The 13,183-nt window shown below is 42.8% G+C and overlaps 1 protein-coding gene and 1 long non-coding RNA gene across 2 annotated transcripts; one reads left to right on the plus strand and one right to left on the minus strand.

Annotated features, from left to right (window-relative positions):
- The first annotated feature begins 123 nt into the window (after positions 1-123).
- Positions 124-6,558, plus strand: SS18L2 (SS18 like 2). Its single transcript, XM_047875237.1, has 3 exons — positions 124-334; positions 601-677; positions 2,521-6,558. Exons 1-3 carry the CDS (start codon positions 266-268, stop codon positions 2,606-2,608), a joined length of 234 nt encoding a protein of 77 aa, XP_047731193.1. The 5' UTR covers positions 124-265; the 3' UTR covers positions 2,609-6,558.
- A 468-nt stretch (positions 6,559-7,026) lies between these two features.
- LOC125174525 (uncharacterized) lies at positions 7,027-8,640 on the minus strand. Its single transcript, XR_007155448.1, has 2 exons — positions 8,400-8,640; positions 7,027-8,174 (listed from the first exon to the last, which is right to left on the minus strand). It is a non-coding gene; the product is annotated as an uncharacterized LOC125174525 (long non-coding RNA).
- Positions 8,641-13,183: the final 4,543 nt, after the last annotated feature.

Genomic DNA, 13,183 nt, shown 5'->3' on the forward strand with positions numbered 1-13,183 from the left:
ATGCAATCGAGCGCCTACAGCGCTGAGCCCCCAGGGGGCGGGACCGAGGCTGACGCTCTGACCATCGCTCTTGCGCGCCCAATCACAAATGACGTTCCGTCTGTTCCCAGTCACCGGGAGGACCCAATCAACGTCGAGAGTGTAGGCCCCACCTAACATGGGTCCCTGCTTCAGTAATAGTGCGCCTGGGGCTGCCGGTTGGCTCCGGTTTAGATGCACGGGGGTCCTCAGGGCCTGAGACCGGGTTCCAACCTGGCTTCTCGGGATGTCGGTGGCCTTCGTACCGGACTGGCTGAAAGGCAAGGCGGAAGTTAATCAGGAGACGATCCAGCGGGTGAGCGCTAACGAGGGCGGAGAGAAGTTCCTTGGTTGAGATCTTGAAAGGGTTCGGGTTCGGGAAGCTTCCTAGAGTGAGCAGCATCCCAGTTGAGGCTTGTGGTGGGTTTGCGTAGGGGGTCGGCTTGCAGCGGTGTGGCGTGAGACCGGAACGAAGTCGGCAAGAACACTGGGGCAGTACAACCCCGCAATGAAGAGACTAGGGGGTAGTGTGCCTGGCCGTCCCGATGACGCACTGCGCTGACCCTTTCTCTGGTCTTTCAGCTCCTGGAGGAGAATGACCAGCTCATCCGCTGTATCGTGGAGTATCAGAACAAAGGCCGGGCGAATGAGTGCGTCCAGTAAGTACCCGCCCCTCCTCCCAACTTTTGGGAGGAGGATAAACCAGTGTGGTGATACAGCAAGCTGACCTGAACTAGGAGTCTTGGGTGACTGATCCCCTATGAGGCTCAGAGGTTACTTACCTGCTCCAAACCACACAGACAGCACATTGTGAAGCCTGGAGTCAGATGTGGCACCCTCTTTGAATTTGAATTATGCTCACTGCAAACTTCCTTCAGGTAGACATGTCAGTTGATGACAACAGGGGTGGGGAGAAGATCACGTGGAAAACTAGTCTCTGGAGATGAGCGCTGTGGCCCCTTGCTCATCATGGATCCTCAGCTCATCCTTTTTCTGAGGGGGTCAGACCATTTGACTGTTAAGTTAGTTCCCTTTCATCTTCTAACTCGCAGTCTGTAATGCACACAAGGACCATAAAAGACTTACAAGTTAAGCCAAAGGCACATTCAGCACAGTAATTGAATGTGTTTTCTAGTTATATACCAAAATGAGAGAAAACAGTCTTTCTAAATGTAGTCCATGAATTATGCTCCGTTTATTATTACATTATTTCATTCTTACTGAAGACATGTTTAAGAAAGGCATGCTTTTCCCACCCCCTAAAAAAATCACCCACAATCCCTCACTGAATAGCTCAATGGAATAGTAGAGGTATCTTTGTGTAAGTCTTTGCATTTGATTCTGGCATCTGACAATTTGCTTTTTTACAGTTTATAGTAAACTCTCATTTTTCTATATAGAAGTTGCAAAACGTTCCATTTGGTGTAGCGATTCTCAACCTATGCATAAGAAAGTTATCAAAATTTCCTGGTGGGCTTTTTCACATTGCATAGGCCATGCTTCCTGCCCTCCTAGTCTGGTTTGCCTTCCTGGGTAGAGAACTCTGTCACCTGATTGAGAATCACTACTATAGTAAGCTCACATTGATACCTTTGAAGTGCTTTGTCCCTTTAAGTTTGTTCAACAGACATTCTATAAGTACTACTGAGTACCAGACACTGTTTCAGCTACTGGGGAATCAGTACCAAAACCAGCTTTGCTTTTTACCAAATCAGGTACCTTGTCTGCTCTTACAGAGTTTACATTCTAGACTCCAGAAGCTGGAAGGAGGAAATCATACAATTAGGCACATAGTAGTAAGTGCTTTGAATAAGAATAAACCAGGGTAAGTGAGGGAGAAGGGATGCCATTTTACACAGGGTATATCTGATGCGACATTTGAGCAGACACCAGAGGTGAGGGAGCCAGCTATATAGATTTGTGAGGCAGAGTCAGCATCAGGTGGAAAAGCCCCCTAGGCTGGGACACGCTGGTTATCTTCAAATCACAGCAAGGAGGACGCTGCAGCCAGAACTCAGTGAGCAAAGGGAAAGTGGTAGGAGCTGAGATCAGAGACGTAACTGGAGGCCCCAATCTTATAGCCTTGCAGGCCATCAGAAGGGCTGGAAGAGCTCAGCTTTACTCAGAATGAGATGGGAGCTTTTGGAGGGTTTTAATCAGAGGTATTGCAAGTCTTGACTTATACTGTACAATGATCCCTTAGGTTGCTACTTAGGAGTCAAAGGTAGAGCAGGGAGACAGACCAGTTATGAGACTGGTCCGATACAATAGCCTAGGCAAGAAGGGGAGTGGTTTGGCCCAGAGAGGTAGCCATGGAAGTATAAGTGCAAACAGGTAAGAAGCTGGATATATTTTCCTTGGTGTTAAATAAGGAGGTTGATGATACTAAATCATCTAAACAATAGATGAGCCATTCCACTAGGGTGGGTAAATTCCTTTCCAGTGTCTTGTTAGTGTTCAGTAAAAGCAAGCCTCTGATTTTTGCCCGTTTTTTACCCATAGGTACCAGCATGTGTTACACAGAAATCTCATTTATTTGGCTACCATCGCAGATGCCAACCCCACCAGCCCTTCAAAACCAATGGAATAATCTTTCAGCTGGCTCTCATAAGGAGTAATTGAGGGTAACCCATTTCCTATGAAGTAGAGATAGGATCTTTACCAACTCAACTGCTTGAAACATGAATGAAACCTCTGTGACTCTTAAAAATGTGAAAAGGTGAAGAAAGCTACTAAGTTAATTGTATTCGCAGCGTAAATAATTATTTTAATAATTAAGCAGATTAAGTTGACTCCAGATGTCCTCTTTCCTGTTTGGATGTTTCGATAACAAAGATATCATGGGCATCTTCAATTCAACCTTTTCAGTTTCAACCTGAAGAGGAAACTGAATAGATGTTGGGCAATCAACAGGAATTGGCAAGACTCCTAACTGAGGCCCTGCCGAATGGATGTGTAACTGTGCGCTCCCTCCTACCAGTTTGTAGTTGTGGACCTGACCATTTTTTTCAGGTTGCTTTGAAATAAAGCTCTCCTTTCCATGAAAGACTCCTATTGAGGTATAGAGGTTTTCATATAATAAGTGTTCCATTTGGTCTTCTGGAAAAACTGTAAGGACTTAAAAATATATGTAACAACGGGACACCTCTGTGGCTCGGTCAGTTAAGCGTCCGACTTTGGCTCAGGTCATGAACTCACAGTTTGTGAGTTCGAGCCCTGCATCGGGCTCTGTGCTGACAGCTCAGAGTCTGGAGCCTGCATGGGATCCTGTGTCTCCCTGTCTGTATCCCTCCCCACCCCTCAACAATGAATACATGTCTTAAAAATATGTATATATGTGACAACACCATTATCATTGCTAACCAAATCAATAGTAATTCTTAATTATTTAATATCTAATATCTTTTAAAATACTTTTTTAAAATATCTTTTTCCACCTATCTTTTTAAGGTTCTTGGCTGGGCCTCTATAATAAAAGACAGGTTAACAAAAGAAAAGCATATAAGTTAAGTTTGATGTGACATGGGAGTGCTTCATAAGGAAATGAAGACCCAAAAAACCAGTTAAACCTGAACATTTTTATATTAGATTTGATGAAAAGTAGAAAGTTGTGGAAAACTGTGGGTGGAACAGTAGGGTATGAGTGAAGCATAGTAAATTAGGGGAACTTAGCATGGCCTTTTCATTCAAAATCTCAGTGTCCCTCCTTTTTAAAAGATAAAGATGCTCCTTTCTTCTGGGTATAAGAGGGCACTTCTCACATGGGGTCTCATGACCTTGCTTCTTGGGAGGTCAGAAAATCCTTCCAGCATCTCATTTTTCAGATTCCTTCAGCTTAAAATATTCAGTACACCAAGGTGTCACGTTTTGGAGTAGCATGTCCTGAACTCCCATCAATTATCACAAAATGTCTTTTTGTTGACTTGTCTAACTCTGGGTCCAAACAAGATTCATAACACTGCATTTTGTTGACATCCCTTAAATCACTGTAAAAATACTTAGCAGTTCCCCTTCTTGTCTTCATTGCCATTTGTTGGCAAAACTAGGTGATATGCCCTAAAATTAATCATGTTCTGGATTTGCCTAGTTGCATCCCTATGATGTTATTAAATATGTCCCAGTATTGCCCACTTTTCCTGTAAACTGGTAGATCTAGAGGCTCATTCAGACTCAGATTCTAGTATTTTTGGCAAGTATACAACATAGGAGGTAAGAGGTACTTGCTTCTGCATTATATCAGGAACGACCTGATTTATCCATCAAGTGCCCAATAGTCTTTGACTTAAATTACGATCTACCTAGCTTTGATCTATTATTTCTTTAGGGATTGCATACCGGTGATTTTCTATTTTATCATCCCTCCTGCCTTTATTAGCTTTGTCCAATAAAGAACTTTCCCTCTTTGAGACTTCTCTGTAAAATGAAGCGAGGAGATTTTCCTAAGTGAACCCAAAATTAAAACCTCCAGTGCCTGGCTCCTTTTGTAGGAGTTAAGGGTTGTAACCTAGAGAGGCCTCATTTTGAGTCCCAACTCTATCATAACCTCTGACCGCTGCTTCCTCACCTATAATACGATGATAATGAAAGTAGTATCTGCCTCCTGAGGTTGTAAGATTCAGGTAATGTGGTTGAGAGCTGGGCACATAGTAAACACTCAATGTGTGTTAGCTCTGATGTGTTATCTAAGGGCTCTGGCCCTTTCTGGCCCTTCTCTAATCTGGGAAGAAGCCAGTTCTTTGTTTCCTCATTCCCCCATTCTTCCATCCTTAGAGTTCTAGTCCATTAATGAACGACTCCTTCCCCCACTGTTCATGGGGTTGGTGCCCATACTCTATGCGATGTGGTCTGCTCATGGGCCTGATCTGTTTAGCAGATATGGTGGGCACAATGCAATGTTTTTAGTTTTGAATTAGGTGCTAACATTTAAAGAGGGTCTCCCAATAAGCCTGAATTTCTAGCAGTGCTGGGCCTGCAGGTCCACATGGCAACCATCAGCTGGAGTTGGATGGCAGTTTCCCCCTTTACTAGGCAGCTTGACCTGTTCACATAGGGCTTGGCTCGAGCTGGAATAAAAATGCTAGCTGATGTTTCAGTTTGGACCTCCCCTAAAACAGAGCCTGAGACAAGGCCTTGGGTGCAGATAGTTTATTTGGGAGGTGATCTCAGGAAACAGGAATAAGGCCATGAGGACGATGAGACAGAGAAGGAAAAGCCGCTAAACAAGTGTGTTATCAAAGTTACCGCTATAGGCAATAAAGGCTCAATTCTGGGGCAGGGGTCAGAAGGATGGACCTAAAAGCATACAAGCGTCTCAGACGTGTCTGCCTGAGAGACCCTGGCTGGGGTTGCCTCCAGGGGAGTTAGCTCCTCTGTACTAACAAGCAGCCTTTGTGGCCAAGTGGGCCCTAGATGTCAGAGGAGGAAGAAAGTAAAAAGCTGCATGGCAGCCCCTCCGATGGGCTTCTGCTAGCACAATGTGAGTCTGACCTTGTAGGAACTGTCCACTACTGGCACGGGAGGCAAGGGTCTGTGACAGAGCACTGGAGGTTCCAGTGTATGGGTTCTGAGCAAGCCGGTGTGGCCTATGGCAGTTTAGGGTAGCTTCCTGTGTAGTAGGGGGAATAGCCGTAAAGACAAAGTCCAGTTCCCGCTTAGAGGGAAGGAGTTGGTGACCTGCTGTGTTCCCCTCTTTTCGTCTCTTGGAAGGATATGTCAGTCCGCATGTAGACAACTGAATCAGGGCAAATCAGAGGCCTCTGGAAACAGCCAAGTCTGTTTAAGCCACAGTTTACCCGAATTGCCAGAAAATTGCCAGACTCTCCAGAGGGCCCTTTTCTGGAGAGATACGCTGGAGGAGTTGGCACAGGCCACTTAGCTGTTATGGTACATGCCCCAGCCTGTCTCTACCAGTCTGCTTCAGAGGGAAGCACCTACCATCCCTCTTAGGGGACCCAGAACTCAATATAGTTGTGAAAGGTGATTTAAAAAGGTAAAGACCAAACCTGACCAGACTGTATTAACTGCTTTTCTCAGAGGATCTCCTGCTTCAAGATTAAGCCTCCACTCTGCCTGTCAGCCCTTTTCCAGCTCTCGGGGTCAAGCTGATCTCCCAAAGCCGATATACGGCCTGGGCCTTTCTCTTGGGTTTCCAAGTCTGCTTCCCAGGATTTGCAACTGTGGCGACTGATGTCATTATCACCTTCTCCCGAGATGAGGATATGGCAGCTAAAACAAAGAGAGCAGATAATTTGAAGTCAGGTTTATTCCACAGAATGTTAAGCTATTTTCTCCCACTTCCTCATGAGGCTTTTTGACATCGCAGTCTGACTTTTGGGGACCGTAAGTAACAATATGGCTAGGGAAGAAATGATGTTCAGTGCTATCTCATATACTCTTGAGCCTCTGTAATAAACATCCATTACTAAAGGTGATCCTGACTATATTTCTTAAGCTGGACACATAGTATCTTCATTTTTGTTGTTACTCTACCTCACACATATATTGTTTTGATTCTATTTTAATAAAAGCGATTTTAAGTTATCTGTTACCTCTTTTCCAAATGAAAATCCCACAGATTCTTCCGGAATCTAGACATTCCATTCAGTCACTGGGACATTTCTTTCCTTCCTAAATCTTTTCATCTTTTAAAAAAATTTTCTAATGTTTATTTATTTTTGAGAGAGAGAGAGAGAGAGCACTAGCAGAGCAGGGGCAGAGAGAGAGGAGACACAGAAACGGAAGCAGGCTTCAGGCTCTGAGCTGTCAGCACAGAGCCCGACGCAGGGCTCGAACTCACAAACTGTGAGATCATGACCTGAGCCAATGTCAGACTTAACCAACTGAGCTACCCAGGTGTCCCATCGTAAATCTTTTTAATAAGAGTCTAGGGCCCAAAGGGAAGTTGTTTGTTTTCATTTCTGTTTGTGATAAATTCATTCATAAAAAAAATACTTACTGATCCACTAGTGTGTGCTGAAGGTACTACAGTGAGTAAGCCAGACAATGTCATTGCTCTCATGGAAACTTTATTCTTATATAAAGAAGGCAACACGGTATAAATAACCTGTATTTCTGGGGGAGACAGGCAACAAAATATAAACAATCAAGGAAAGCTTCACATGGCAAGAAGTGCTGTGCAGAGAATTACAACAAGGTAATGTGCTAAAGAGTGTCTGGGTGGCCACTTTAAGTAATGGAGTCAGGAATGACCCAGGGAGGTGACGTTGCAGCTGAGATATGAACAACAAGGAATCTGACACATGACCATCAAGGGACCCAGCAGTGCAGGCAGAAGCAAGAGCTATGCAAAGACTTTTCATTCCAACTGGCTTTTCTTTTCTCTCTCTCTCTTGAGTCCATGTATAGAGCAGTATTCACCTATGTGGTCATCAATTCAATTAGAACGTGAGTTCTCGTTTGGCCAGGCCTGTGCTGGGTTCTCCAGTGAGGAAACTAGAGGAGACAGGGCACTGGGTCGTGCTTTCAGGGAGCTCCCAATAAGCCTGACAAGATAAAAGAGGCCTACACCCAGGCACGGATCAGGGTACTATGCAGGACTGAGGATGCTGAGAAATTGTCCATATATTGAAGCTGCACAGATTCCAAGTGGAAACTAGCAAGTGCTTCTTACAGAAAAAGTCTATGCTTTTCCATTCCTGAGCACCCTTTTGTCTGCAAACAAAAAACTGCCCGTTGTAGCAGAAGCTACCAGCATCCCACACTCATTTCTTGAACTTTATTTACTCTTTTAATTGTGCTGCAACCAACTCCCAACAGTCCATATCTGTATCTTTATTCCTGAGGACTTTTTTCTAAAACTAGACGGCTGCCTTGCCCAGGCATCGTAGACCAGAAGAACCTGGAGATTACCATGCTGGCAACAGCTTCTCAAGTCAGGACTCTCAGTAGATGGAGTATTAACATCCCAGCTTCCTCACCCCTCCGTAGGGATAATTCCAAGATGTTTCTTGTGTACTAGTTGCCAGAGTTCCTCATCAGGATTAGGTTCTAATCACCCAGTATGGTAGCCGGTTTATTAATAGCACACGCTTTACTGCCTATCTTCTTTGTTTCACTTTTCCATCCTCTGAATGGAGTTTCCTAGGGCCACTTCTTGCACTCAACTTGTACTCAAACCATCATCTCAGAGTCTTCTTCTGAAGGAAATAACCAAGATACCAGTTGTTTAATGCCTTACCCTTGGTAGGTAGACCCAGATGGACTGGCTTAGCAAATATAGCTTCCATTAGCACCAGAGCAGATAATTTTTTACCCAAACCCTGTCTACTTGCAAACATTAGTGTCTAGAAAAAGCATCATTAGGACCAATTTGGAGTTTGCAATCAGAGAACAAGTTAATCAACATAAAGTGAGGAACCTACCTGACAAGAAGTGCTTGTTGTCGTGAGTTTTTCATATCCATTTGATGGGAGCCAAGCTCCCTGCTGAAGAGGACGAAGCATTAGATATTTGTGAAAATACAATCACGCTTTAAAGCAAGTTAGTGACGGGGCGCCTGGGTGGCTCAGTCGGTTGAGTGTCCGGCTTCGGCTCAGGTCATGATCTCACAGTTTGTGAGTTCGAGCCCCCCGTCGGGCTCTGTGCTGACAGCTCAGAGCCTGGAGCCTGTTTCGAATTCTGTGTCTCCCTCTCTCTCTGCTCCTCCCCTGCTCATGCTCTGTCTCTCTCCTTCAAAAATAAATAAAAACACTAAAAAAATAAAAAAATAAAGCAAGTTAGTGGCAAAAAAGCCACTTGCCTAAAAGGCCAACGGATGTGTAGTATCCACAATTAAGGTGACTTCTTAGTTTGCAGCCATTGCCTCAGTGGCCATTTCTGTGCTGCCATACCCCTGTGCTTCTCCTGGTAATTGGCGCCACCCAAGCTGATCAGTCACGGTATCTGCCCACTACTATGACCATCAAGACTGATGGACATATGAACCTCATCAATTCAACAGATCTCTCGCTGTGATTTTTCTCACTGGTGCTGGCAGGAAAAGTGCCTTCCCCTCAGATTTCCAGGCTGTAAGAATATATGCTGGGATCTGCCACAGCCATGTCCCCTGACTCCCGTGGGAAAGCCCATCTGCTCTTGACTAATATCGTGAGAATGTTATTCTCTCAAAATGTCCATTTTTCTGTCAAATGGAAGTCTACTTGTTTCCCACAAAAGAATAAATCTAGGATTTCAAAAAATGTATTTAAAAAATTTCAATATAGATATTGTTATCAAATTCTGGTAATACTTCTTTTGCTATGTTTAGGTCCTAAGGTTACCTCCAGGTTTGATGATTGGCTAGGAGGACTCACAGGACTCAGCATATATACTCGTACCTATAACTTTTTATAGCAAAAGAATACAAAGCAAATCAGCAAAGGGAAAAGGCACATGGGGTGAAACCCAGAGGCAACTAGGTTCAAACATCCCTTTCCCAGTGGAATCACACAGGATAAGCTTAATTCCTCCAGGGATGAATCATAACAACATGTGAGAAATGTCCACCAGGGAAGTTCATTAGAGACTGAGTGCCAAAAGTTCTTACTGGGGGCTGGTCACATACGTATATATCCTCTGCCTAGTACATACCCAGTTTCCGGATCCACAGCAGGAAAACAGGTGTTCACCAGATCGTTTGCTCAAATAGTTCAGGCATAATAAAGCATTCTAATCATTCAACTGAAGTTTTCAATAAGCATAGGAAATTGATTACCATTCAAGTTCCCTGATTCTACCCACAGAGCAGCCTTTTAGGCAGGCTTTTCTAAAGATAGCAGTCTTGGGCCTATTGATTCTTTTCTGCACAATTCCCTATTTAAGATATAGGATAGCCTTTAATTAAAAAATGGTATAAGCGGGGCGCCTGGGTGGCGCAGTCGGTTAAGCGTCCGACTTCAGCCAGGTCACGATCTCGCGGTCCGTGAGTTCGAGCCCCGCGTCGGGCTCTGGGCTGATGGCTCGGAGCCTGGAGCCTGTTTCCGATCCTGTGTCTCCCTCTCTCTCTCTGCCCCTCCCCCGTTCATGCTCTGTCTCTCTCTGTCCCAAAAATAAATAAAAAACGTTGAAAAAAAATTTAAAAAAAAAAAAAAATGGTATAAGCAAATAAGGTAGAATTGTATATGTATCTTCTCACTGGATTCCTTTTCTCCCTTTTGTTCACCTTTTTTCTCCTTTCCCTAAATTATAAAAACATAAAAATTACTTTGGTAGGGATCCCTGTGTATTATAGTGGATATACTGAAGGAACTTAGAGGCAATAGATAACCAGTACACCATACACTGGGATAATCATATGCCTTTTCTTTATTCTGTTAATATGATCAATTATATGAATAGATTTTCTGATCTTGAACCATCTTTGCCTTCCAGAGTTAAAGCCAACTAGGTCAGGAACATTTAGGGGTTTAAATGCTGCTACATTCTATTTCCTAATATTTTATTTGATTTTTAAATCTATGTTTATAATGAGATTGGTCTATAACTTTCTTGCCCTGTCTTTGGTATTGGTATAACAAGATAAGTTAGGTAGCTCTCTTTTTCCATTTTCTAAAATACTGTGATTGAGAAAAGATTATTGATCCTTAAGGGTCTGGTAAAATGTGCCTATGAACCAATGTGGAACCTGTGTTTTTCAGAAAGGAAGACTATGTTTGGTCATAATGGTTTTATTATGAGTCATTTCAAAGAAATATAAAAGTAGAGAACATAGCTTGCTCAAAAATCCCCATATACCTCTCACCTAGATACAATTATCAAGATTAAGCCACATTTGTTTCATTCATTATATCTAAAAAACAAAGGACATTTTCTTGCATAACCAAAATGTCATTATCCTTATGTTCATTATTCATTATTAGATGGCTAACAAAATTAAGTGTGTTTCCTTGTTTTCACCTACTATCTAGACCATTATCAAATTTCCCATCTGGCTATGTCAAAATGTCCTACACAGTTGTTTGGAAAGAAATTAGGGGTTACTAATTCAATTTTTTCAATGGTTGCTAGTTTATTTAGGCCTTCTATTTCTTTTGAGTCAATTTTGGCAATTTCTCTTTTCTAGAAAATTATGTTTCATCTAAATTTCCCGACCAGCACTCCTGATTAGTTTTGCCAGGGTCCTATCCATTAAAGTGCCAACTGCTGGTGTGATCCCACTGTAAAAGTCTTAAAACTCAGAATCAACACCTGAATATTCCTGCTACTAAGGTTCTCCAAATCAAGCCTGAGTTTGTAAACTCCTTGGATATGAATTTTCTACTCTGGAGGAAGAGGGAGGAGGTATCAGTCCTTTTGGCGCATGCTGGCCCTAGGCCTGCCTTCTCCCAAGAGTTCCTTCGCCTTAACCACAGCCTGAATAGCATACCTTATGCTCAAATCCTGTGAAATATAATTTTAATTCACAGGACAGAATAAAAGAATTTTGAGCAAGGAGGGAACTTAGAATGTATTTCATCCTGCTTATTTTCCAGATGAAGTCACTGAACTCCAGGATCAAAGTGATTTGCCCCAGATCATTTGATCAGGAGACTTTACTGGAGGAGGAGGGGGGAGGAAGGAGACTTTACTGGAGTGGCAAGATAAAAACGAATTCCAGGAGATTTAATGCATTTTAAATACTCCCCAAATTAAGTACACTACTACATTCCAGAGCCCTAAAGTCTAGTTACATTGAAGTCAGCTGCCCCAAAGCATAGTAATGACAAATTATTCCCCATGGCAATGCTTTTCTTCCTTCCACAAGTCTTTGTATGAAAGTCGGTTTTACCAACCCATTTCATCTCAAAGTAGGCAATGTACATTTCACTTTTTTCCAAACCTATAAATGGTCAGCTGTAACACTGTAAGCAAAATCAGACCCAGGACCACTAACTTCTCAATTCAGCCTAGGTTACAAATGTGAACCCCAGGAGACTGTTGCTTTGATAGAGATGCTGGACTTTTAGAGAGGTGAAAATGGCAACCTGACAGAGACAGCACTTCCACTGTGGTGCAGAAAGTCTCTGTACTTTACAAGGTGGCACAAGTGCAAAAACAAATTAGAAACCACCTCTGTGACCCTGATTAAAAAAAAAAAATTTTTTTTTTTTTTTACGTTTCTTTATTTTTGAGAGGCTGAGAAAGACAGAGCATGAGTGGGGGAGGGGCAGAGAGAGAGGGAGACACAGAATCCCAAGCAGGCTCCAGGCTCTCAGCTGTCAGCACAGAGCCCCACACCGGGCTCGAACCCACGAACCACGAGATCATGACCTGAGCTGAAGCCAGACGCTCAACCGACGGAGCCACCCAGGTGCCCCGTGACCCTGATTTTTAAATTTACTATAAAGCTACAGTAATCAAAACAGTGTGCCACTTCAGACTCATCAGGATGGTAATTATTAAAACAAAACAACAGCAGAAAATGACAAGTGTTGGGGAGGATGCTGAGAAATCGAAACCTTGTGCATTGCTGATGGGAGTGTAAAATAGTGCAGTTCCTCATAAAAACAGAATCAGCTTAGGACCTAGCCATCCCACTTCTGGGTATGTACCCAAAGGAATTGAAAGTAGGCTCTCAAAGAAATATTTGTACCCTCCTCCCGATAGCCATATTATCACAATAGCCAAAAGGTAGAAGCAACCCAAGTGTCCATCTGCTGGTGAATAAAGGAAATATGGTATACTCACACAATGCGGTTATTATTTAGCCTTAAAAAAAAAAAAAAAAAAGAGAAGGAAATCCCGCAATATGTGGTAACAGGGTTGAAACTCGAGAACATTATGCTAAGTGAAACAGGTCAATCACAGAAAGACACATATTGCATGATTCCGCCTGTATGTGGTAACTAAAAGAGTCAAACTTATTCAAAGAATAAAATAGTGGTTGCCAGGGGATGGGAAGAGGGGGAAAGCAGTTGCTATCAAGGGTTACAAAATTTGACCTATGAAAGATGAATAAATTCTAAAAACTTGCTGTACATTTTGTCTACTGGTAACAATACCGCATTGTACATTTAAAAATCTGTTAAGAGGGTAGATGTCATGTTAAGTGTTCTTACCATAATAAAGTAAAAAAAAAAAAAAAAAAAAAAGAGTGGTTGCCTGAGGCTGGGTAGAGGGGAGAATACAGTTGGATACAGAGTTTCAGTTTTCCAAGATGAAAAATGTTCTGTGGATAGATTGGTGGTAA

This window comes from Prionailurus viverrinus, chromosome C2 (genome assembly GCF_022837055.1).
Source record: "Prionailurus viverrinus isolate Anna chromosome C2, UM_Priviv_1.0, whole genome shotgun sequence".
Lineage (NCBI taxonomy): Eukaryota > Metazoa > Chordata > Mammalia > Carnivora > Felidae > Prionailurus > Prionailurus viverrinus.

What these genes read in the sequence shown, in the direction of transcription:
- SS18L2 (XM_047875237.1), top strand. Translation starts at nt 266, where the DNA reads ATGTCGGTGGCCTTCGTACCGGACTGGCTGAAAGGCAAGGCGGAAGTT. An exon ending in ATCAGGAGACGATCCAGCGG is followed by an intron (nt 335 to 600) that starts GTGAGCGCTAAC and finishes CTGGTCTTTCAG; the next exon opens with CTCCTGGAGGAGAATGACCA. An exon ending in CGGGCGAATGAGTGCGTCCA is followed by an intron (nt 678 to 2,520) that starts GTAAGTACCCGC and finishes TTTTACCCATAG; the next exon opens with GTACCAGCATGTGTTACACA.